This window comes from Sorex fumeus, unplaced genomic scaffold, assembly GCF_029834395.1.
Source record: "Sorex fumeus unplaced genomic scaffold, SorFum_2.1 ptg000082l, whole genome shotgun sequence".
Lineage (NCBI taxonomy): Eukaryota > Metazoa > Chordata > Mammalia > Eulipotyphla > Soricidae > Sorex > Sorex fumeus.
The window spans coordinates 271,998-296,732 of record NW_026606139.1 but is presented as its reverse complement, the minus strand read 5'-3'; the positions used below and the strand labels follow the sequence as shown (position 1 = coordinate 296,732).

The window sequence follows — 24,735 nt, the reverse complement described above, 5'->3', positions numbered from 1 at the left end:
TGCTTTATACTTGGTGTTCTGATGATGGTCTTTTCTGATATTCGGATCACGGTCCTCCCGTTGTTCATCAATTGGCTCGAGCGGGCCCAGTAACATCTCCATCATGAGACTTGTTGTTACTGTGTTTGGCATATCGAATGCGTCACGGGTAGCTTGCCAGGCTCTGCCGTGCGGGCGAGATACTCTCGGTAGGTTGCCGGGCTCTCCGAGAGGGGCGGAGGAATCGAACTCGGGTCGGCCATGTTGGCCGCTTGTAAGGCGAACACCCTACCGCTGTGCTATCGCTCCAGCAATTCCCATTAACTCACTCAGATGACACTGATACCCAAACAAAAGTCTGGCAGCAGCATCCTGACTGGCCGTCCTGACATGCTTAAGTGGAGGCAGCGGTAATGGGGCCAGGCTCTTGGGTCTGGGAGATGCAGAATCCCAGGAAGTGGCTGTGGGCAGCTGATCAGGCTAAGTGCGGCTCTTGCCGTGGGTGCGGTGAGATCAGAGGCCTGAGGTAGCAGGGAAAGTCGGAGGAGACGGGAGTGTGATGGAGGAGAGAACTCAGCCCGCGGGGGCCATGCCACACACAGAGCAGAACCAGAGGAGGTGAGAGAGAGTCGGATGAGAGGAGCGAAGGTGAGAGAGACTCCAGAGAGCTCAAATCACAGGACAACAATCCTGGGGGGAACGAGGGTCAGTGAGAAGAGGAAGTCAACCCAGGAGGGCTCTGGACTCAGATGGAGCAGAACCAAGAAAGGGGGTGTCTGGGCAAATGGAGTGTGAAAGCTTTAGGAAAGTGAGTGGATCCCTGAACACTGGATGAGCCTTCAGGCCTGGGGACGTGAAGCACATGAGTCTGTGCCATGCCTGGTATCCGTGGTTCCGTGGCCACAGCGCCCATGTACCCTTTTGTGCCTGGTACCTGTTTCCAGGTGACACAGTGCTCGTGCACCTATGCGGTGCCTGGTACCCACGGCCCTGTGGCCATAGTGCCCGTGTGCCCGTGCAATGCCTGGTACCTGCATGATGCGGACGTAGTCGGAGCGGTGCAGGTCGTTCTCCTTGGCCACCTTCTTGCGGAGCGTGGCCAGGTTGCGTTCCAGGTGCTCCCGCTGCCGGGCGTACTCCTGATGCAGGTCTGCATTCAGCCCCGCGATCTCCACCTGTGGTGGGGGGTGTTCCTGTGAGGGCGGGGACCCTGCAGCCGGGCCGGGGCTGAGGGCAGGAAGCTGGGGCTCACCATGTCTGCCCGCTGCACGTACATCTCAAACAGCTCGCGGACCTTCTCCTTCAGCAGACGGGGCTCTTGGATGTAGGCCACGCAGTTGTGAAGGTCCGTCTTGAACCGCCTGACCAGCGCCTCTGTGTCCCGCTGCTGCAAGCAGAGGTCAGGGCTGCAGGCAGGGGCTCCTGGCAGGAGGAAGGGACAGAGACTCCTCACGGGAGCCTGACTGTCGACTGTCCACAGCCAACAGGCACCAGGAAGTGGAGCTGATAGAATCCCGGATACCTGGGACTGGGGGTGCACCAGCCTGACAGCCTCACCTGGTGGCACAAACTGACTCCCCCCTCCCCTTTTCTTTGTGGGTCATGCCTGGTGATGCTCCTGGCTTGTTCCTGGGTCTGCACTCTGGAATGACTCCTGGTGGTTCTTGGGGAACCGTATGGGATGCCTGGCTCAGCCACTTACAAGGCAAGTGCCTTGCCTGGAGTACTGTGGCTTTGGCCCCTGGCCTGACTTCTTTATTGACTTTGAATTGCCTTTAGGACCCAAAAGCCTTAAAGATGAAAGAGGACACCAATGAGTCCCCCCTTTTTTCTGAGCCAAGAGGGGACACACTCACGCCCTCTGGACTACCTAGGGCCACAAGTTCCCTGTTCCCCTTATAAGCTCAGCTGGTGGCTACCCAAGGGGCTGCTTTGACTACGGAGGGGGAAAAAAAAAAGGACAAAATTGTGACATTGGTTCTTCTGCCAACTTGAGCAAGCTCCCTCCTACAACCCCTCAGGCTTTGCCTGGGGCCCAGTCCTTCCTCTTGGCTCCCAGAGTCCTTTGAGCAACCCCTGTGGCAATGACGGCACGTCATATGTCCGCATCCACCGGCGCTGGGGAAAGCAGACTCTGTGTCTGCTCATGTAGACTCAGTGCTTTTTGTGTTGGGGACAAGAACATTCTAGCTGAGTACCCGGTACCAGGAGCTGAAGGTGTGGGCATGCCCTGGCTGGTGCCAGAAGACTGTGTAGTGGTACTGGCTCTGTAGGGACTAAGCAGCCGGGGGAGGGGGGCGTGGGTACTTCCCTCATTGGTAAACCCCCAGAGCCTGGTATAGATCATCTCTGAGGTCCCCCCAACCAGCAATTATTTGGGGAGCTCAAGTAACCACAGGCAACCCATGACTTCTTGGGCTGCTTCTGTTCCCAGCCCGAGCACAGTGCTGGGTGTTCCTGGGATACCGGCTCCCCCGCCTTCATCCCGGTACCCGGAGTCACGGCTCTGGTTTCCGATGAACCCAGCCAGCCGTGCGTGGCTGCAGGTGGAGCTGGGAGTGCCAACCTCTGGGTTCCTTGGAAACCAGGCGGGGACTCCGGGACTCCAGTTGCCGCTGGGCGCCGAGCGTCTCCCACCTTCTGCTGCTCCTCGCGCAGCTCCTTGTTGCTGGCTTTTAACTTCTGCCACAGCTCCGTGATGTTCAGCCCCAGTTGCGTGTTCTGCTTATGGAAACGCTCCAGCTCGTTTTCCATCTACAGGGCGTGAGGGAGAGGGGCCAGGAGTGAGAAAGGGAGGGATGCCCCGGCCAGCTGAGAACGGAAGTCCGAGCGGGCTGCTGCGACCCTGCCCCCAGGGCATTGGGCTCCAGCTCCCACTCTGGGACGAGGCTCCAGCCCTCTCCCCATCTGGTCCTGCATCCCGTGTTTCTGGGATGCTCTCCAGCCCTTCCAGCCCCACCCTTGACCTTCCTCGTGAATCCCTCTGGCACTGCTAACCACCAGCCCCTCGGGCTCACTGCCTGCTGGTCTCCTCGAGGGGAGTTGGCCAGACTCTGCCCATCTTCAGAGTCGACTCCAGTGCAGCAGAGTTTGGGGATCCCACACCCTGCCTCTCTGGGGTCTAAGGCACAGAAAAGCAAAGCGGAGGAGGAGGAGGGGGTCTTGCCCCCACTCAGTGGAAGGGCGCAAGAGGCAGGGAGGCTGTGGGGATGGGACACGGGACCTCGCCTCCTGCCATGACCCAGGTAAGCTTTTTGGTCTTTGCAGCAACCGAGTGGGGCGAGACCCCAGCTGCCTGGGTGCAAGGGTAACATCTGTCACACGAAACTGGGTGGGCACTGGCCTGTCCACCGTGGTCCAAGGACTCTCAGGAGATAGGAAAGTCCACAAGGGGTCTCCATGGCTGGCTGGAGTAACCCCCTCTGGTCAGATTTTTCAAGACTTTGGTTATCTTTTGGGGGTGCCCAAATGAGGGGCATCCATCCATGTTCTGGACACAAAGGGACAGCTGTCAGTGGCTGCCGCCCCCATGGCTGGCTCCACTGCAGGGACAGCAGCGCCGTGATGGGATCAGTCAGTCCTGGGGACGAGGACGTTGTCTGGGTGCACAACACACGCACGGCAAGCAGCTGAGCCACCTTAGAGGGGGACTGGCGGAGGGCACGGGGTGGACATCGACAACCAGAGAGAAATGAAAAGAAAGAGGTGGTCTCAGGGTGGTTCAGGGCAGAGCACCTGCCTTGCAAGCGCGAGGCCTTGAGTTCAACCCTGGCACCACCCCACTGGCTCTGCTGTTGGGGACCCCCAGCATTACAACAAAGGGTCCTGTCTCTGAGGCTCTGCAGCCAAGTGTGCGAGACTCCTGGCCAGGGAAGAGGAAGGGAAGCAAAGGGTTAAAGAGGCAGCTCCTGTCCTGGTCTAGGGGATGAGAAGCCGGTCAGATGTCCAGGGGGGGTGGGGGGGAGAAAGGTGGGCGTAGCCAAGGGGGAAGAAGAGGTCTCTGCACCTGCCTGCACAGGGGTGAGCCAGGGAAGCGTCTCCCTCAGAGGGGCGGGTACCAGAGGGCAAACCGCGGAAGGAGAATTCCTGCATCGAAGTCGGCAGAGAGGGACACAGGCGTGGGCAGCATGGGGCACCTCTGAGGCTTGGAGGGGTCCAGTGTCATTGCAGAGGGGAGGGGCTGCAGAGGTCAGTGGAGCTGGCTCAGGCAGGAGCCAGGGACAGAGGCGTGTAGGCAGGGAAACGCAGCCTCTACCTGGTCCTAAGTGGAAACCCACCCGCGGGGCCCCAGGGCTGCCACTCTCTGACCTGGACCTTCGAAGGCCCCAGTGAGAGCAAGCCTGGTGGACGGCAGGCGACTGGCCCTGTGGGCTCAGCGAGAGGCCCAAGTCCCAGATCGGAGCAGCTGCAAGAGACATTGGCTGCAGGGCGGGGGCGGGACACCCGCTGCCCGAGAAACCTCCTGACAATCTCGAGATCAGTCGTGGCAAATTAGGCTAGAAAGGAAGCACCACAGGCCTAGCCTCGAACCAGGCCGAGACCCAGAATAACCTACTCTGCAGGGAGATGGCTAAGAGCGTCACGCTGGGGCAGCCCAGCCGAGCTCGGAGCGAGCGGCCGTTTCCCGCGTGTGCCATCCACCTGCTGTCTCTGGCTTTCCCCAGTCCCGCAGTGACTCACCGGAAGGGCGGCAGAGAGGCAGCACCCATCCCCCCCTCCCCGCCTCCCAGTTGGTGGGGTGGGGATTGGGTGATGCCTAGACGACCGTTTTTATGGGGGGGATGAGCTTCCTCTTGGAACGTTGCTTATTGGCATCCAGGGGGTCAAGGCCAGGGGATGCGGCTCAACACCCTTGCATGCCCAGGACAGGCCCCACCCACTGTCACAAGGACACTCACCTCAACCTGCTCAGAGCCCAGAAACCCCACGCGGGGTGGAAAGGTGTGAAGTCAAAGGAGACGTTCTGGAAAGTGTCCCTCCAGAGAGCACTTTCTAGAGGACGGTTCCTCATCACAGAGGCCAGGTGGAAATTGGGTCTGGGGGTGGGGGGTGGGGTTACTGCCCCAGCTGCCATGGTGCTGGCTGCTTCCTTAGCAGGAGACTGGGGTGGATTGGGGGTGACTCCCAGCCAGAGATCTCCCCCCTCCGTTCTCTACCAGGAATCAGGCCCAGGCCGTGCCCTGGAAGTGTGGGCCCCAGGCCTGGTCCTATCTGAATCCTTCTGAGATGTTCCAGTCCCCTGAGCGCCAGGGCCAGCCTGTGACTGACCCAGGAGGGAGAGACCCCTCAGTGCATGCGGGAACACAGGCTGGCTGGGTGAGTGGGCCAAGGAAGAGGGAGGGATGGGCAGGAGTCCCAGGTTCAGGGTTTGGGGGCGGGGCTGCTCTCTCTCTCTCTCTCTCTCTCTCTCTCTCTCTCTCTCTGAATCCTCGAGTCATTCAGGAATGGCCGGAGGCAGCAGCTGTGCCGTCAGCTACGGGCACTGCTCCTGGAAGCGGGCCACGTCCTGGCCTCTCTGCCGGGAGTTCAGGAGTTTTGTCTTCTGCCACCCCTGCTCTGAGGTCCATGGCGCCAGGGGACAGCAGGGCCATCTGCTGGCCTTTGTCTCACTGTCCTTGCTCAGCATAGGGTGAGCGATGGAGGAGGGCAGGAGCCCGCATGGACGGAGTGGTCAGGGCAGGGTCCCGGGAGAGCTGGAAGATGCCAAGAGATCTGGAGCTTTCTGGGCAGAGAGCGTGGGGAACTTTGGGCTTGTTCTGGTTCTGGAACCTTCTGAAAGTCTGTGTGCTGAACAGCAGGGGTCTTAAGATGAGGCTGGAGAGGCAGGCGGAGGCCAAATCATGCGGGAAGTTTGGGTTTTATTCCAGTGGGACGGGACGTCTTGGGGGTGGCTCTGGCCTAGAGATCAGACTGGAGTCATGGTCCACCACAAGATGACGGGGTCTTGGATAAGGTGACAGTGGCAGAAGGGAGAGAGGTTGGGTTGGGGGATAGTTCTAGAAAATTGAGACAGCTGGGGGCCAGGGAGAGGCTCACTGGGCTTGAGAGTGCCCACCGTGCTCCAGGCTCAGGATTGGTTCCAGCAGCATCTGTCTCCTGAGCACCACCAGGTGTGGCTCTGGGGGCCCTGGACTGCAGGGGCCTCAGCCACACTGGGCCAAGCTCACCAGGCGGAGCCCTGAGGGGACCTCCTAGCACCTTCCCCCAAAAAGAAGGGAAAAGAGACAGGACACTCTCCCCTCAGAGACATGAAACTCTCCCCCCAGAGACATAAAACTCTCCCCTCAGAGACACAAAACTCTCCCCTCAGAGACACGAAACTCTCCCCACAGAGACACGAAACTCTCCCCTCAGAGACACAAAACCCTCCCCTCAGAGACACGAAACTCTCCCCTCAGAGACACAAAACTCTCCCCTCAGAGACACGAAACTCTCCCCCCAGAGACACAAAACTCTCCCCTCAGAGACACGAAACTCTCCCCTCAGAGACACAAAACCCTCCCCCCAGAGACATAAAACTCTCCCCTCAGAGACACAAAATTCTCCTCACAGAGGCACAAAACTCTCCCCCCAGAGACATAAAACTCTCCCCTCAGAGACACGAAATTCTCCTCACAGAGGCACAAAACTCTCCCCCCAGAGACATAAAACTCTCCCCCCAGAGACATAAAACTCTCCCCCCAGAGACACAAAACTCTCCCCTCAGAGACACGAAACTCTCCCCAGAGACACAAAACTCTCCCCTCAGAGACACAAAACTCTCCTCTCAGAGATAGGACACTCTACCCTACCCTCAAGAGACAGGACAGTCTACCCTCAGACAGGAAACTTTCTCCCTCAGAGACACCCTACCCTCAGAGACAGGACACTCCCCTCAGCACCTGGCTGGGGTCTGGCGGCGGGGGTGGGGAGGCATTGGGAATTCAGCTTTGGATCCAGCATGGACCCGGTCAGCCCTCTGCAGGGGAGGCTGACGGGCAAACGTGTCAGGGGGAAGGGTGTGTGTGTTGTGTGCGCGTGTGTGTGCGCGCGCGTGCGTGTGCATGCATGTGCATACGTGTGTGGTGTGTGCACGTGTGTGCATGTGTGTGAGTGTGAGTGTGTGAGAGAGAGGGAGGGAGGGGGGCATGGGGAACCGCCCCAGGGTTCCTGCACTCCCAGAAGCCCTCCTGCACTTGCTCTCCTCTCTGTTGCATCCTGTTTGCCTCCCAGAAGGCACGATTACGCCTCTCCCCTGCCTGAGAGCCTCTGATGACTTTCCGCCCCTCATCAGATGGAGCCCAAACGGCGAGAGTTCGCCTGGCCCCAACCAATATTTCCAGTCCCAGAGAAAGGGTTGAACCGGCTCTGGGGAGGGGTGGGGGACCCGCCTCGTGGCTGGGCACACACCGCCCCCTGGCGGCCGCGCGCGGCACAGCCGCAGTTTCTCCCCGGCGCGCCCAGCACACGTGGCCGGAGCGGGAGGGCCCGGCCCAGCCCAGTCCCAGGGGCCCCGCGCCGCCGGCCAAGGGGCAGAGCACGCGGCTCCTGCCGGGAGAGCTCCAGGGCGGGGCAGGCGGCCGCTCACCTCCTGAATCTGGTCCTTCATCACTTTGATCTCATTCTCCCGAGGTTCTATTTGCTTCTTCAGCTCCTTGATTTTGTAGTCCAGCACAAACTTGAATTTCTCCAGCTCTTGGTTTTTCTTCTTCAGCTCGTAGATCCGCTTCTCCTGTGGGAGGGATGAGAGAGGAGGTGAGCAGGACAATGGGAGGCCCCCCGGGACGTGGGCCTTCCTGGAGGTCAGGCACCGGCGACCTTTAAGGCCTGCAAAATTGTGGGGCCTGGCCTTGGCCCATGACAGGACAGACGGACGCTCTGTTTCCTGAAGGCTGCCCTTGTCGCTTGGCCCCGCGAAGGACATGAAAAATAACCAAATGGCCCTGAGGAGAATACAAGTTCCCAACCTCTGCTTTGAGTCTACTATGCCGAGGAAGTCTCCATCCTGGGGCCTGTTCATCCACTCACTCACCCACTCACTCACCCACCCACTTACCCACTCAACTCACCCACTCACTCACCTACCCACTCACTCACTCACTCACTCACCCACTCACTGTGGCGTCCACCGCCTGGCCCGTGTACTCTTCTGTTCCCCTCCACCTGGACTCTGGCTCCTCCATCCCCCAGAGAAAACGGCTCCGTTCTGGCTCAGAACAGAAGGCGTCTTGGCCAAGCACTGCTGAGCACCCTGCTTGGGCTGCTGTGCCACCTGTCCCGAGGGAAGCCCCAGGACACTGAGCTCGCTAGCTGGAAGGCCACTGGGTGGACACACAGATGCAGCTGAGCCCTGACTACTGCTGGCCATGCCTACCAAGTGGCCACGTGCAGGAAGGAAGGAGCTGCAGGGAAGACTGAGTTCCCTGCAACTCTGACCCGGCCAGGCCCCAGGGAGATTCCCTGCGCTGGTTTGTTTTGCTTTTGGGGGTCACAGCTGGGAGTGCACAGACTCTCCTCCCGGATCAGTGCTTGGGGGTTGCTTTTTACACTGTTTGGGGGGGACTGTGTGGTGTCAGGGATGGAGCCCTGCGTGTGCACTAGACTTCTCAGACATCTTCCGGCCACCTGCACATTCTTTTTTTTTTTTTCAAGCGTGATTGTTTTTTATTCTTCTTTTAAAAAATATTTTTAAAAAATTTTTTATTAGTGAAACACCATGAGGTACAGTTGTATATTTACAATTTTTTGTGCTTGGGTTTCGATTACACAATGATCAAATGCCCATCCCTCCACCAGTGCCCATTTCCCACCACCACGGATCCCAGTATCCCTCCCACCCCCCACTCCCCCATCCCACCTTGCCTCTGTGGCAGGGCATTCCACCTTGTTCTCTCTCTCCTTTTGGGTGCTGTGGTTTGCAAAAGAGTCATTGAGTGGCAATCATGTTCAGTCCATAGTCTACTTTCAGCATGCATCTCCCCTCCTGGGAGGATCCTCCAAACACCCTTCATTTGGTGCTCCTTTCTCTATCTGAGCTTCCCTTTCCCCTAGAATGCCCGGCTGGCCTCTAAGCCACGGAGTAATCCTCCTGGTACTGATCTCGGCTATTCTTGGGTATTAATCTCCTATTTGTTACTTTATGTCCCCCAGATGAATGCAATCTTTCTATGTCTATCCCTCTCTTTCTGACTCATTTCGCTTAGCATGATACTTTCCATATTGTACCACTTGTATGTAAATTTCATGACTTTGTCTTTTCTAACCGCTGCATAGTACTCCATTGTGTAGATGTACCAAAGTTTCTTTAACCAGTCATCTGTCCTTGGGCACTCAGGTTTTTTCCAGATTCTGGCTATTGTAAAGAGTGCTGCAGTGAACCATCTGCACATTCTTAACCAGTCGCCTATTTTTTTTTGTGGGAGTCACACTCAACAGTGCTCAGGGCTTACTCCTGACTCTGTGCTCAGAGATCACTCCTGGCAGGGTTCAGGGGACCATATGGGGTTCTGGGGAATCAAACCCAGGTTGGCAAATGCAAGGCAAGTGCCCTACCCACTGACCTATCTCTCTGACCCCCCCCATAACTGTCATCTCTAGATCGGCTGACCTTAGGCAAATATCTGGCCTGCTGGACCCTCCCTCCCCTCTGAGCTGGGCTGCTCACAGCCTGGACTGCTGGGGAAACAGACCAGGGGGGTTTCCTGCAGGCTCATCACCAAACGCTCACCCCCACCCCCCACTGGGCCCAGGAGATCAGCCAGGGGAGCCTGGGGAGCGGGGAGCCCACTCTGTGCTGGCCTGGGGAACGGGCCCCCACCTTTTCCTGAATGGTGTCGTCTCTCTCCTGGATCTCCCGCTTGAGGCTGAGGATGTCCTTCTCCAGGGACTTGATGACCCCTTGCAGCTTCACCTGCTCCCCCTTCATATGGTCGATGTCGTTGGTCCGTTCCTCGATCTCCTTCTGCAGGGTGTTGAACTAGAGACGCAGGAGGACAGCACAGAACACACTCCTGAGCACAGCGTGGCCCCCAGCTGGCGTCAGGTGCTCAAGCTGCCCGGTGGGATCAGGGACAGTTCAAGGATTCCCCGGGTCAGCTGGGAAAGGCGTGTGTGTGTGTTGGGGGAGGATGGGGAGGTTACAGCACCCGCCCCATGTGAGGACAGTGTCTGCATACAGGGTCCAGTGCACAACTACATAGGAGGACCCAGCGTTCCCCAGGCCACGCTGACCTTGTAGCCTTGGCTTTCACGATCCCTCAAGGTCACTGAGACGGGGCCCTAACTGACAAGCCATCTGTGCTGTGTTCAAAAGTAGTGTGTTTTATTTTTTTTTCTTCTTTTTTGGGAGTGTCAGGGATGGAACCCAGGTCTGTGCATGCAAGCCACGTGCTTGACCACTGAGCCACATCTCCCAGACAGGATTTCTGCCAGGAAGGCACGAGCTTGCTTTGCACTTGGCTCCTTTAAGGCTGCGTTGGGGGAAATTGGGGCATTCTACAAGGATCTAGGAATCAAATCCCTGCCCACCCCACCCACCAGCAGCTAAAAGCATCTGTGCCACCTTCTCGTCTCAAGCAGCTGCCTCCTGTGTCTCCCCATCACCTCCTCACACCGGCCTACCCCCAGTTGCCTGCCCTCCTGTCCAGGAGGCTGAGGACACCTCCAGAGACACACACACAAGTGCATTTTTTTTCTCCAGAAAATCTCATTTCCTTTGCGTGTGAGTGGGGGTGTTGTGGGGGGCACGTCTGATGATGCTCAGGGTTTCTCCTGGCTCTGCACTCAGGAGTCATTCCTGGTGGGCTCCGGGGACCATATGGGATGTCCGGGATCAAACTTGGATCCTCAGGTCAGTCGTGTGCAAGGGAAGCACCTGTCCACTGTCCTATCTCTCCGGTCCTCCTTTCCATTCTGCCTTGCAGTTTCGCTCTGACAACTTGGACTAGTTTCTCTGAGCCGATAAAGAAAGTGCAGAGAGTCCCCGAGAGTCATAGAGCCCCTCACTCTCCACGGAGGAAAGAGCGGAGAGCCCCCGCCCCACTCTGCCTCCTGGCCCTGCCTGTCAACCTGGGGACGTGGCTCTGGGGACCACCGAGGGCGGCTCTGGGCCCACCCCTCTCCGCAGTGCTGCCCTTGCCCGGCCCAGCTCTCTGCTCCAGCGGCCGCTACCTTCTTCCTCATGATGCCGGTTTCCCCCTTGAGTCGCAGATTTGCTTCCTTCTCATCTCGAAGCTTCTTCTCATACTTGGTTTTGATATCTTGGATTTCTCGGTCTTCGTCTTCTTCGATCTGCTTCTTGGTCTCCTCAAACTCCCGCAGCTGCTGCCTCACATCCTCCTGGGCCTGGCTCGGAAGAAGGGAGAGCATGCGCTCCTGAATGTACCTGCACACACACACACACACACACACATTCACACACACTCACGCAGTCCTTCACATATACACGCACACACTCACGTACCCTCTCACCCATGCCCACACACACTCCTGCACACACAGCTGCTCACATACCCTCACGTACTGCTGTATATGCACACACAACTGCTCACACACGCATGCATGCGCACACACAGACCCACACAGACCCACTCACATGTGCTCTTATTGGCATGAGAGCATATACACCAACACACACACTCTCATATGCACTTAGACACACTCATTCTTTCTCTCTGTCTCTCTCTCCCTCCCACACACACAGACGTGAACTTCTTGGGGTGTTGGGGTTGGCTGACTGGCAGTTTTTACAGGGCTGGAAACCAAGGCTGGGGCCTGTGGCCCCTTGCTTTCTTCCGCCTTCCATACCTTCCCACCTTGCCCTCCCATAAGGCTCCCTTGCAACGCCCCCCACCCCGTCCCCACTCTCCACCACCCCGAACCTGGTGGGACTCTGGGTATCTTAGGGGGACACCGAGGCTTCCTGTCTTCCCCTCACTGCCCCGGACACAGTGTGGTCTTGTGTGTGTTGTTGTGCAGTTATGTGGCTGTATGTGTGCCTATCTATCAGCCCCCCGAGGACCCCTGGCCTCCCTGCGGGCACGGGAATGTGCCTCACCTCCCGCTATATTGTGCGTCAGCTCTCTCTCCAGTCTCCACCACTGCCCAGGCCACCCCCTTCTTTCTCCCCTGGCCACACGTCCCCCTTCTTCCCATATCCTGGCCCAGGGGAGCTTATTGCACAGTTGGCCAGACTCTATGGGAAAGGTCTCTCCAGTGGAGACTAGCTGGGGGTACAGTTGGGCTGGAACGACGGATATGAACTTAGTCTATCGAAGGATCGTCCGTCTCAGCAATGGAGGCCCCTGTCCACCCCGCCTGCGCCCCAGTCCAGTGAGTGCCTCGCTCTACAGGGCAACAAGGAATAAGCAGGGTGGTGTGTTCTGGACTACCCCAGCACAGGCGTGGCCCTCCGATACCTCTTCCAGGAGGGTGCTTTTCTCTTGCAGTTTGGCCTCGTAAAACTCCGTGAGCTCCTCCAGGGCCTGGCTCTTGGTCTCATCCGTATCCCGGAGCTGTTTCTCATAATCTTCCTGCATCCTCTGGGATTTGAGCTGCAATTCCTGGTACTTCTCGTATTCCAGGAGTAGCTTCTGGTTGTTGCAACATTCTGCGGAGCAGCAAGGAGAGTGAGTGGGGGAGGGCAGGAGCACTCACGCAGGGGCGCCCCCTTCCAGAAGCAGCCAGCAGCTCTCGGATGTTTACTCTTCTTCCTCCCCTGGCACCCCATATGCTTTACCACCCCCCCCACCCGCTTCCGCTGGCCCTTTGGAGGAAAAGTTTCCCCGCTAAGCGCAGAGGGGGTGTTTGCAGGTGCAGGGCCAAGAAGACGATCCTGGGTGAGCAAAACAGATAGCCAGTATTAGGGACCCATTGCTCAGAAGAGTAGAGTGAGGGCTTGCGTGTGGCCACTCCCTGGCACCCCCAACCGGCATGTGGTGAGTTTGGGATCTAAGCCTCCAAACCAAGGCTTTCCCATGCCTCCTACAGGTAGGCAGCGGGAGTTCCACGAACAAATATGCAGCAAGGAAAGCCGCGGTGAGTTTAGGCCAGAGTCCCCTGACCCCTGCCCACCCAGGCGCCTCTGTGGGGCTCACCTAGGTCCTGCAGTTCCCGGTTCTGCTTCTCCAAGAGCTCGTCCATATGCTCCTGATGGAGCACATCCTGTCTTTCCTTCTCTGTTCTTAACACCTGAAAAACACAGCCCAGCGTTCTCATCTCCACCCTCTGCCCCAGACACTGCTGTGGCCAGGAGGGACTGTACCAGGGACCCGTGCTCTCCGCCACTCCAACATACCCTAGTTTGCGCCGAGCACTGCTCCGTGGGCAGTACCACGCCACCATCCATCTTGACTCACCTCTTACTCTGCTCTGAAAGCTCTATGTGTTCTACTTTTTTTCTAGTTACATTCTTTTCTGCTCACCGGGTCTGGTCAGTAATGAGAGGAGTTTTGTAGCCAAGACGCTTTGGGACGGAAGAGAAAGAATTCTCCCCAACCCTCTGTCATATGTTCACCTGGTGTCAATAAAACCCTTGGCAATGTTTCTGTGCCTGCTTCACAAGAAGTGCTTCCTTTAATACAGAGGGAAGCCTGCAGGCAAGGGCCTTACTGAGTAAGCATTGATTAAACAAATGAAATAACACAGCCAACATTAATACAACCAATCAGGTTTTTTTTGTTTTGTTGGGGTTTTTTTGTTGGTTTGGTTTTTTTGCCAAATTAACTGACTTAGGAAAATAGCATGAAAGAACAAACACCTCTTGAGCAAAAAATTGGGGGTTTTGGTTGAAAGTGAGGTAGAAACTGGGCAGAGAGAAGAAATTGTTCTGAAAGCACCTTGGGCCCAATCCAATGACTATCACTATAGGAATTTTACTGAACTTCTGGACAATCCAGAGATCAATGTTCCGCTAGCACTTCCCTTTTTAGATTTTGGTTTTCTTGTTACCTTTGAATTTTGTTTTAAAATTAGGTTTTTTTTTTTTTGATGACAAGGGTATCAGATTATTGACACTGGCACTGTCACTGTCCTCCCGTTGTTCATCGATCTTGCTCGAGCAGGCCCAGTAACGTCTCCATTGTGACAATTGTGTCTGGCATATCAAATATGTCACGGGTAGCTTGCCAGGCTTTGCCAGTCAGATTATTACAGTAGAAAATTAGTCAATTATAGATAAACATAAGGCACAGAATTTAAATGACCCATAATCTCAACTTCTTAAGATAATCACACTAGCAGCTAAATTAGTTTTTTAAAAAATTGCCCCATGTGTGTTTTTTACCTAAAGAATATTACTTATTATAGCTTCCTATTCTCCTTCGCAGACATGAGGTTTGGCTATTCGCATTTGTGGGGTAGGGGTCCCAACTATGCTTTGAAACCGTAAAAGGTAAAGGTAAAGGTAAAGGCCCTCCCGTTGATCATCGATTTGCTCGAGCGGGCCCAGTAACGTCTCCACTGGAGACTTTGTTGTTACTGTGTCTGGCATATCGAATACTCTCGGTAGCTTGCCGGGCTCTCCGAGAGGGGCGGAGGAATCGAACTCGGGTCGGCCATGTTGGCCGCGTGTAAGGCGAACGCCCTACCGCTGTGCTATCGCTCCAGCCCTAACCGTAGTCTAGCCCTTGTCTCCCTGCGCATCGGCCAGTTCTATTCCTGAGTGAACTGCATGTTCTGTGGTATCTGTGGTGGTTGCTGGCTCATCTCACGCACAGACCTGGTTTTTCGTTTTCAAGGTCTCCATTTCCTGGAGGAACTTGTCTGTGAGCTCCTTAATCTTCTCTGAGTAGTTCATATCCTTCAGTCGCAGCTGATACTCACTCTCCATTTTTAATTCTTCCACACGAGTCTTCAGCTCCAACATAACCTGGGCCTTTGGCGGGGGAAGGACAAGAATCAAGATCAGTTAACCAGAGTTAACTCGGCGTTTAAACTCGAGGCCCTCAGCTCCCTGAGCCCAGCTGGAGCTGCTCAACCTCCTGGATCTCAGCCAGAGCTTGTTATCCTCTCCCTACACACTTCTTCCTCCAGCCTCACAAAATAGAATCAGTGTAATAGGTAGGATATGAGGTAGGATGCTTATAACTCAGTCCATGGTCTCCGCCTGGTTCCTACCCCCTTCTGCTTCTATTTTCCAGCACTTACGGCTCCTCTCACTCTGCTCTACTTTTTATTATTTCTTTCTGTGTTTGTTTGTTCTGTTTTGGGACCACACCCAGTGATGCTCAGGGGTTACTCCTGGTTCTGCACTCAGGAATGACTAATGACCATGCTTGGGGGACTGAATGGGATGTTGGGGATTGAACCTTGGGTTGGCTGCATGCCCAGCAAACACTGTGCTGTCACTCTGCCCCCCTACTTTTTTTTATTATTTCTTTAGATATGGACACATTACCTCATATTTGATCACTTACTCATTATTTTATTTATTGTCTTCCAGCTCCTTCTCCCGAGAAACTGAGATTTTTGTTGGGTGTTGCATACTTGGGCTACGAAGGTAGCCAAGAACCTAGAATGGAGCCTGAAGCATAGCACGCACTTGAAAAATATTTGTTGACCGTTGCCTCCTGAGCCCCTGTCTACTGAGGCAGCCAAAGGTTACCATTACAAGCTACACTTAGTGTCCAATGCCAGCAGATCCCAGGACTGTCAGTCTGTCCCCCTCCATGTCTGTCATGCTTCTCCTGGCTTTCCTGTTGTCACTTTAACTCAGATTCTAGCTCCTCCTGCCTACCTGTGTCTAATGTGTAATTCCGTGTCTAATGTCTTCTCCCTCCAATTAATCGTATGCATTTATGCCAACATTTCCTCATAAGTTGTGTAAAAAAAGATAAAATTCATTTCCTAAAAAGTTTCTGTCGATGCCAGAGTAGGTGAGGACACAGGTGTTTTCTTCTGTGGTTCCACCCCAGGCATCCCGTCTCCCCTACTGTCTTGCAGAGGACTGGATCACAGGTCAGAGGATTGGCATGAATCTGGCACGCAGAAGTGCTGAGTGGAGGGGTGAACACAAGTCCCAAGTACAGAGTCTGGGCACTGCCTGTGATGGGGTGTGGCTGGGAGGGCGGGAGCGACTCGGACCCTCCAGGTCCTTGTGGGCCATGCTCCGACATTAGATGTTTATCCCAGAGGGCCTGCTGAGTGTTATTAGGGTGTTTATTCCAGAGGACCAGGGTCCTCGGCTAACCTGAGTGAATTGCTGTGGCATGAGGAAAGGAGAGAAAATGGGCGCTGGGCCAGGGGAACTGCAGAGTATGGGAGGGGGTGGTGAGGGCTTCCTGGAGGAGGAGAGGTGGAGCAAAGCAGGATTGAAGAGCAAGACGGTGTGGAGGGAATGTGGAGTCTGGTTGGGTGCGAGGGGCAGCTGGGGCTGGGGGTGAGGGCTGTTTCCTGCAGTCGGCCGCATGGCTTTGCTGCTGTATTTCATAGCTGTGTGAGCCACGCTGGCAGTGCTCGGGGACCAGTAGGGTCATTCCTGAACATGCCGGGGAGCAAACCCAGATTCTGCTTTACCCTGCGAGCTGTAGCCCTGGCCTCTGCCCCATGGCTGTTTCCTGGGCACAGAAAGCACCTGTGTCTACTAGATGAATACATGACCTGGGGGGTCCTCCTTGGCCTAAGGGATAGGTTCACTGGGGGAGCGAGACCATTTCTTTTCTTTTTATTTTTTCTTGAATCACTGTGAGATACACTTACAAAGCTTTCATGATTGAGTTTCAGCCATATACCCATCATGATCAGACACCCATCCCTCCACCAGTATATATTTCCCACCACTAAAGTCCCCAGTATCCCTCCCACCACCCCCGCCCCACCCCACCCCCTGCTTCTATGGCAGACAATTTCCTTCTTACTCTCTCTCTACTTTTGGGCACTATGGTTTGCCATACAGGTACTGAGAGAATGAGCCTTTGAGACACTGGATGATCATCCTTCCTTGACTCACTGTCCACGCTGCTGTGGAGGGACAAGGGAGCAAGCCACGTCCAAACAGGAAGTGTCAGTGGGTCCCCAGAGATGCTCCCACAGTCTGGATCATGACCCGGAAGGCACCTTGTGGTCGCTCTCTAGTTCCATGTCCACACTTGCCAGCACATCCTATTCGGCATCCTCCCCTGAGCACCCTTTCTCATACCTATGCAATACACACCCCCTCCCTTTCTCATTGTTCTAGAAGTTTGACAAGGCTCCCTTCCTCCTGCACCACCTGACTGGGTCAGGGTTCTCTGCCCAAACTCCTGGCACCGTTATGACATCACACCTGTCCTGCACCCTGTTCCCCTTTAATGTTACCCATGTCTGTTTCCAGGCTACATCCTAAAGGATCTTCTGTGTCTTTCACTCCCCTGACCACAGACTGGGCAAAGGGTCTAGCACATGGCATGGCCTTTCTGTCACACTAGCTGAGTGAAGGAATAAATGCAAGATAGAATGCAGGTAAATCATGGGCTGAGAGACGGTTTCTTCAGATGGCATAGAATAGAGAGGAAAAGAGGACTCTGTGTGTGGGGGTGTGTGTGACATTTATTTTATTATTACTTGATCTCTTGATCACTTGACATCCAGGAATTGAACCTATGACCTCACACTTGCAAGGTAAGTGTGTTACGGCTAAGCTACATCCCTTGACAGGAACATACTTTTAAATTTTTTTGCAGGGTGACACACCTGGTGGTGCTCAGGGCTTACTTCTGGCTCTGTGCTCAGGGATCACTCCTAGTGGTGCTCAGGGGATCAGATGGGGTGCTGGGGATGGAACCTGGGTCTGCCACGTTTAAGGCAAATGTCCCACACATCAATGCACTGTCATTCTGGCCCCTGGGAACACAACTTTTAAAGGACGGTGGAGGAAGGGAGCGAGGGAGAAGCTGTCAGAGGCTTACAAGGAAAGAAGAGAGCAAGGTCTCACAGAGGCTGAGGGGAAGGGAGCTTCAGAAGGAAGCAGCACACACACTCACACACACACACAAAGGTGTGTGCATGCACACATTTCCAGCTTGGGGATTGGCTGAACTAGGGCCAGGAGTCAGCCTTTGGTGTCTCCTAGTTGGTTTCTTCCTCTAAATAGTTACTGCATGAATCAGTGTTTGCTCCACTAATGGAGGTGGGGGAAAGCTCTTTTGAGCAGGGACTATGAAAACGGTTCAATTAAATCCCTCTTGATTAAATCTGGATCCGAAAACGCAGGCTTTACTTGCTCATGATTTTAGACCTGTCACCAACCTTTTCTTGAAACATTTTAGAGACATGAGACTTGAGTGAGAAAATACTTAATTAATGAGCACAGAATGAGTTCATGGCAAGCCTAAAAGAAAAGAAAAGAAAAGAAAAAGTGTTGGTATCGGGCTCGATCACTTTAACTGTCTTATCATTGAGAGGAATGGGCCTCAGGAATGTGCTCGAAGTGTTTCCGTTTTGCTTTTTCAAGCAGGCTCCACACACTCGCAGTCTCGAATTCTCCCCGGTATGACAGCAGATTGGCCAGTGCAATTCACGAGTCACTGTCCATTGCCTTCCACGTGCCCAGCATGGGCTAGACACTGGGCCCTGCAGGAGTATCATGGGCATGCTTCCTGCCTGAAAGAGTGGGCAAGGAGCCATTCCCAGGCAGGCAGGGGGCTGGTGGGCAGAGGGCAGGTGGGAAGGGAGCGGGCAAGCATGGGCAGGTGGGCAGGGGGCAGCCAAGGTAGCCCAATCTGTGGGCGAAGAAGGTCTCCACAAGGGGCATAGGGCCCAGCTGGGCTGCTGGGGGTGGGGGATGGGGGTAAGGGGTGGGGACAGGTCTCCAATGCTCCTGGTCGGGATGGGTGCCCCTCTTTATTTATTTATTTATTTATTTTTAGTAAAGCAAGATAGTTTTTTTGTTTTTGTTTTTGTTTGCTTTTTGGGTCACACCTGGCGATGCTCAGGGGTTCCTCCTGGCTCATGCACTGAGGAATCGCTCCTGGCGCTGCTCAGGGGACCATATGGGGTGCTGGGAATCGAACCTGTGTTGGCCATGTTGGCTGCGTGCAAGGCAAACGCCCTACCCGCTGTGCTATCGCTCCAGCCCCAAGATAGTTTTTACTGAATGAAATTTGCTTGGAAAGATGTGAGGGAGAGAAAGCGAGATACACGTGTTCAAGGGAGAGCACGGCTTGAAAGAGCAGAGCCCCAAAGAAGAGAGAGATTATGGGGAATCATGTCTGCCATGGAGGCAGGGGGAGGGTGGGAAGAGGGGGTATACCGGGGATATTGGTGGTGGGAAGTGTGCACTGGTGGAGGGACGGGTGTTTGATCATTGTGTGATTGTGACCCAAACATGAAAGCTTATAACTGTCTCACGGAGATTCAATAAAATTTAAAAAAAAATAATGAAAAGACAAGAAAGAGCAGGTGGAAGGTCCCTCCTAATCGGGTCCCTTTCTTACCTTCTCTTCCATGTCCGTTTTCGTCACAAGCACCTCTTCGGCAAAGCCCACCTCCCTCTCTCGCTTGATGCCCCGGCCTTCTTTATCAAAGACCTTCCAGGTGAAGAGGCAGCCGTCCTCGGCCGTGGTCAGCAGGAACTGGTCGTCGAAGGTGAGCAGCATCTGTGGGTGGCCATGCAGGGGAGGCTCTCAAGAGACCCTGGGGGACTGACTGAGTCAGCTGCTGTGCTCGATGTCCATGGACATGACCCTGGGGAAGAGGACTCTCCCAGCCTACCCCGGGGAAAGGGGTCAGGAGCTCCTGAGCCCCCTGTTAATGACCGCCGTGTGCAATCCCATCCTGTACATCCAGAATCTTTAGGCTCAGCTCTTATCTGGGTTATTTTATTCATCAACTGTTGCAGTGCTTTTGGGGAGAAAACCCAAAGCCTCACACGTGCCAGGCAACTGCTCTACTACTGAGGTACATCCCGATTCAAGCTGAATTCCTTTATTTGGGGTTTGGGGGGTGGACCCACACCTGATGGTGCTCAGGGCTTATTCCTGGCTCTGTGCTCAGGGATCACTCCTGGAGGCGTTCAGGGGATCATATGTGGTACCTTGCCCACTGAACTATCTCTCTGGCCTCTGGGATCTAACTCTTATCCAGACCAAAGAAGGAAATCTCAAAACTCAATGGTTAAAAAAAAAACAGCAACAACAAATGGAGCATTGAATGAAAAAGCGGGAAAAGACAACAGAGGCAGCTACAGATGGCAGAACAGCTCAGGAAAAGCTGCCCGCCAGTAACAGCTGCTGGGGATGGGAAACAGAATCCCGGTGATCTGGCACCACACACCTGTAAGAAGGGCTGAAACAAATGGCCGTGATAATGCTGACTGCTGGCAACAGTGTGGAGGAGCTGGCTCTCCCATGCATGGCTGGTGGGACGGGAAATAAGTCAGCAGTTTCTAAAAGAGAAACTTCAACATGCACCTGTCACATGAGCTAGCAATTGTACTCCTGGGCTTTTATCCCAAAGAAACAAAGATGTAGGCTGGCACAAAGCCTACAGCTGACTGCTGACAATAGCTCTATCTGCAAGAGCCAAAAACGCAAGTGGGGGATGGGAATGAAAATCCCTAGTAGGCAAACAACCTGTGGTCTCTCCTCACCAGGGAATATTACTAAGCAGTGAAAAGGAATAAAATGCTGCCACATGAAATAACCTTGATGGCTCTCAAGGGGATAATGCTGAGGAAAAAAATTGTCTGTATCAGGACTGGACAGAAAGCTCAACGGATTACAACATAGGCTCCTCATGCTACGACCCCAGTTTGATTCTGGGCACTGTATAGTCCCCCAGCCCCGCCAGCAGTGACTTCTGGGAGTAGCCCACAAGCACAGCCAGGTAAGGAAATCAGACAACGACAGCAACACGAAGTCTAGGTTGACTAAAGCCCTAACAGAAAATAAAGCTGTCAAAAAGCCATTACTAGAAGGTTACATGATGTACAATTTCATTTATATAAACACGTTTTGGTGGGAGGGTTTTAGATCACACCTGGCAGTGCTCAGGGATTACTCTTGGCTCTGTGCTCAGGGATCACTCCTGAAGGGCTCAGGGGACCATCTGCAATGCTGGGGATCAAACCTGGGTTGGCCATGTGCAAGGCAAGCTCCTTACCTGCTGTTCTCTTGCTCTAAGTCCTACTTAACGTGATTAAAATGACAAAACTGTAGAAATGGAAAACAAAAGCATGTGCCCGGTAGGGCTGCGGCAGTGGCCGTGTCTGACTGTGATGTTGGCCACACCAAGGGATGTTGGACATGGGAAAGGGACACAGAGCCACAAACACACCATGTTCCAAGGAACATTTTCTGGTCTGACACCTACTGTAGCTACTTCAGATACAAGTTGGGGCAGGAGAACAGGGGGAAGGCTCAGGACTTCTGTGTTTTTAAATTTTCCTGTGATCCTCCAATTACTTCAGAATAAAAAAGAGAAAACAAGAGAGAAGCTATTTTTTTTTAAAAAAATGACATAAACAGCAGTCCTGTGTCAAAAAATCCAGAGGACAAAGCAAATAGTACAGCAGGTAGGGCACTTTCCTTCCACGCGGTGGACCGGGATTCAATCCCCAGTACCCCAGATGGTGCCTGAGTACTTCCAGATGTGACTGATGGGTGCAGAGCAAGAAGCAAGCCCTGAGCACTACCTGGTATCACCCCAAATCCAACTCCTCCATAAAAAACAAAAAAATAAACCCCCTAAAAATGGCATTGATTTTGCACTCTGGAACTGCTGATTTAGGAATTTAGCCTTAGAAAATAATCAGAGATGTGCATGTAAACTTATAGACTTGGGTATTCATTATTGCTTGAACATTAACTTAAATCCCTGATTGCAAGGGAAGAGTTAAACCAGTTACTGTTCACCATATCATAAAATATCTGTGTAGGTACTAAAACCATGCTCTGGGGGAATATTTAATTTGATGGGGGAAATGTATACAATAGCATTATGTGTAAAAAAAAAAAAGGAACCTGCATAGGAGAATTCATACACATCTGAGAGAAGAAAAATGCATCAAAATATCAATGACAAAGCTATTACAAGAACTATTTGTTAAATAAATATACACTGTTATTATAATCAGAAAAATAAACATTCACAAAACCTTAGCAGACTCAAGGGAAAAGAGAGAATAGGTAATAATAATTTACTTCAGATCCAAGACAGGATCCTCAGTACAGGAAGGTTCAGGTTCACTTTGATAATCCCTTTTGCAATAAGGTAGTGTCAGCCGGCAAACCAAGAAAGAGTCAGGGACATAATTAAGGCTGTGTTGGCGATATCCAACGTGGAATAAGACCGGAAGAAAGGGAGAGGAGGTATGCATTTACCCAATGCCCATTCTCTGGGATTCCACGCAAACAGACACAACATTTGTGGAAGGGGGACATACAAGAACAGTTCACAAATGTGGGCTCATGTTATTATCCTCAGGTAAGGTCTCTTAGATCCCTAAGAGCATGCAGAAGCTCATCTCCTAGTCTAGAACTTGGATTCAAGGGTCTGGGGTGAAGAGGAGGGCAGGAGTCCTAGGCAACCTCTACTCACTGGCAGCTGGGAGGACGGGGGTGGAGCAGCCAGGAGACTGGGCAGGGCACCCCCAGGCATTTTAAAATGTCCCATTATCAGGATATTTGGTGAGGGACCTTGCACTTCAGTCTTTAGGTACAAGTCCTTCGCTAGCTTAGTCCTAGGAGTCATTTCAGCAAATATCAGTAGCTAACGAATGTTTAGTGATCAGATGACTGAATAATTACAAAGAAGAGAGAAAAGAAATGCTTGTGGGGGTTGGCGGGATGAAGGTCGATGAAGGAGCAATTAGTTTTCTCCAGAGCTTGTTCTGGGCCTCAGCCATTGGGAAGAGGTTTCCCGCTCACCTTGGTGATGGATCCTGCGTGGGCCTGGTACTCATTGAATTCTTTCTGCAAAGGCAGAGGGTACTTCATGGCACGAATGGTCCCCACCGAGGTGCCCACAAACATCATGCGGCCAGAATGGGAGATGGCAATGGCTGTGTACGTGACGTCAAATGCGGGTATCTCTCGAAGGACCTGCAGCATGGACAGCTCTGTTTAAGGGGAAGGGTTGAGCGAGATCCCAGGGGTCCCAGCCACCCCCTTTCTCGTCTCTACTGGAAACCGGAAGGCAAGGTCTAGACTTAAAACCACTTTTCTATTCCTTCCAGCAGCTGGAAGAGGACCTTGCACAGAAAAATAGACTGGATGTTTCTGGGCTGGCTGTTTGATTAACAGTTCAAGAAGTCGGGAAGGACACAGCTGAGAAGGAAACCTTTGAGCAGCACCTACTGGAGCTTTTACACATCTTATTCCTTCGGTTCTCACAAGAGTCTGGCGATGCAGTTGCTTTTAAAGCTGCTGAAAGTCATAGAGAAGGTAAGCAATTTGTCTCAACTCTGCCAACTAGTAAGTGGTAGCCAGGCTCTAGCATCTGATTATATGTTACCAATCATCCATTTATCTCAGGCTGAAAATGGGACATTGACTCATAAATGTACTCAGCAAAATCTTATTAATGTTCATTGAATAAAGGAACTATGCTATCAAGAATCCTTCACTTCCTTATCTATTGATTTTCTTATCTGATTATCCCATTATTCACCCACCCTCCCATCTACTCATCCATGAATCCATCCATCCATCCATCCATCCATTTACCCACTCACCCATTCATTCATCCATTCAATCATTTATCTATCCACCCACCTACCTATCCATCCATCCATCCATCCATCGCCTACCCAACCACCTACCAATTTTTCCATCAATCCACCCACCTACCCTTCTACCATCCATCCATCCTTCCATACATCCATCTATCCACCCACCCTTCTACCAATCCATCCATCCATTCACCTACCCAATCACCTGCCATCTATCTAGCCACCCACCTACCCTTCTACCTTCTACCATCCATCCATCCATCCATCCATCCATCCATCCATCCATCTATCCATCCATCCACCCATTTACCCATCTATCCACTCACCTGCCCACTCATCCACCCATCTGCTCATCTACCCACCCATCCACCTACCTATCAACCTACCCGTCCACCTATCCATTCACCTATCCGTGAGACACTTAGTGAATGTTTGCTGTGGGCCAGGTGATAAGCTGGTAGCAACAGTGAATGATGCATTTTCCTAAAGCAACTTTGTTTGGTCATAGCACAGTAAAAGCCACCCCTGGCCCATGTTTAGAATGAAGATACTAAAGATCACTCTCTAATATGTTTGTGTCATGGGGAAGCCTACTCTGGTTAGTCTTCTGCTGTGGCAGCTCTGCCCATCCCGGCACCATGTCCAGGGGAGTGACAAACACCAAGAGAAAAGCTAGGGAAACCAGCCAAGTTCAGTGGGCCCGGGGCTCTAGGACAAGGATGCAGGACTCAGATGAGTTCTTTCTTCCTTCAATAATTTTGAGGGGAGGGAGGGAGGGAGGGAAGGAGGAATGGAGGGAGGGAGAGAGAGAGAGGGGTGGGGAAGAAGAGAGAGAGATGGAGAGAAAGATGAAGAGAGAGAGAAGAAAAAGAATGAGAAGGGGGCAGTGGAATGAAACTGGGGGCACTGGTGCTGGAGAATGTACACTATTGAAGGGATGGGTGTTGGAACATCATATGACTGAAACCCAATCATGAACAACTTTGTAACTGTATCTCACCATGATTTAATTAAAAAAAATTGGAATCAAATGTAATGTAAAGTGTCAGAATTTAAGAAGTTATTTATTTAACTTGTAAGTGTGCTGGGGCCATACCCAGTGGTGCTGGGGGCTACTCCTGACTCTAAGCTTG

General features: G+C 53.2%; 1 protein-coding gene across 1 annotated transcript in view; it reads right to left on the bottom strand.

The window, feature by feature from the left end:
* CFAP57 (cilia and flagella associated protein 57) overlaps window positions 1-24,735 on the bottom strand; it is a 66,136-nt gene that overhangs the window by 14,559 nt on the left and 26,842 nt on the right. The window contains exons 10-20 of the mRNA XM_056130892.1: window positions 22,800-22,973; window positions 19,368-19,529; window positions 14,675-14,830; window positions 13,053-13,146; window positions 12,375-12,565; window positions 11,128-11,301; window positions 9,776-9,934; window positions 7,547-7,690; window positions 2,617-2,733; window positions 1,232-1,366; window positions 1,011-1,154 (exon numbers count right to left, since the gene is read on the bottom strand). Coding sequence (XP_055986867.1) covers window positions 1,011-1,154; window positions 1,232-1,366; window positions 2,617-2,733; window positions 7,547-7,690; window positions 9,776-9,934; window positions 11,128-11,301; window positions 12,375-12,565; window positions 13,053-13,146; window positions 14,675-14,830; window positions 19,368-19,529; window positions 22,800-22,973 — 1,650 coding nt within the window. The remainder of the gene's footprint in view (window positions 1-1,010; window positions 1,155-1,231; window positions 1,367-2,616; window positions 2,734-7,546; window positions 7,691-9,775; window positions 9,935-11,127; window positions 11,302-12,374; window positions 12,566-13,052; window positions 13,147-14,674; window positions 14,831-19,367; window positions 19,530-22,799; window positions 22,974-24,735) is intronic.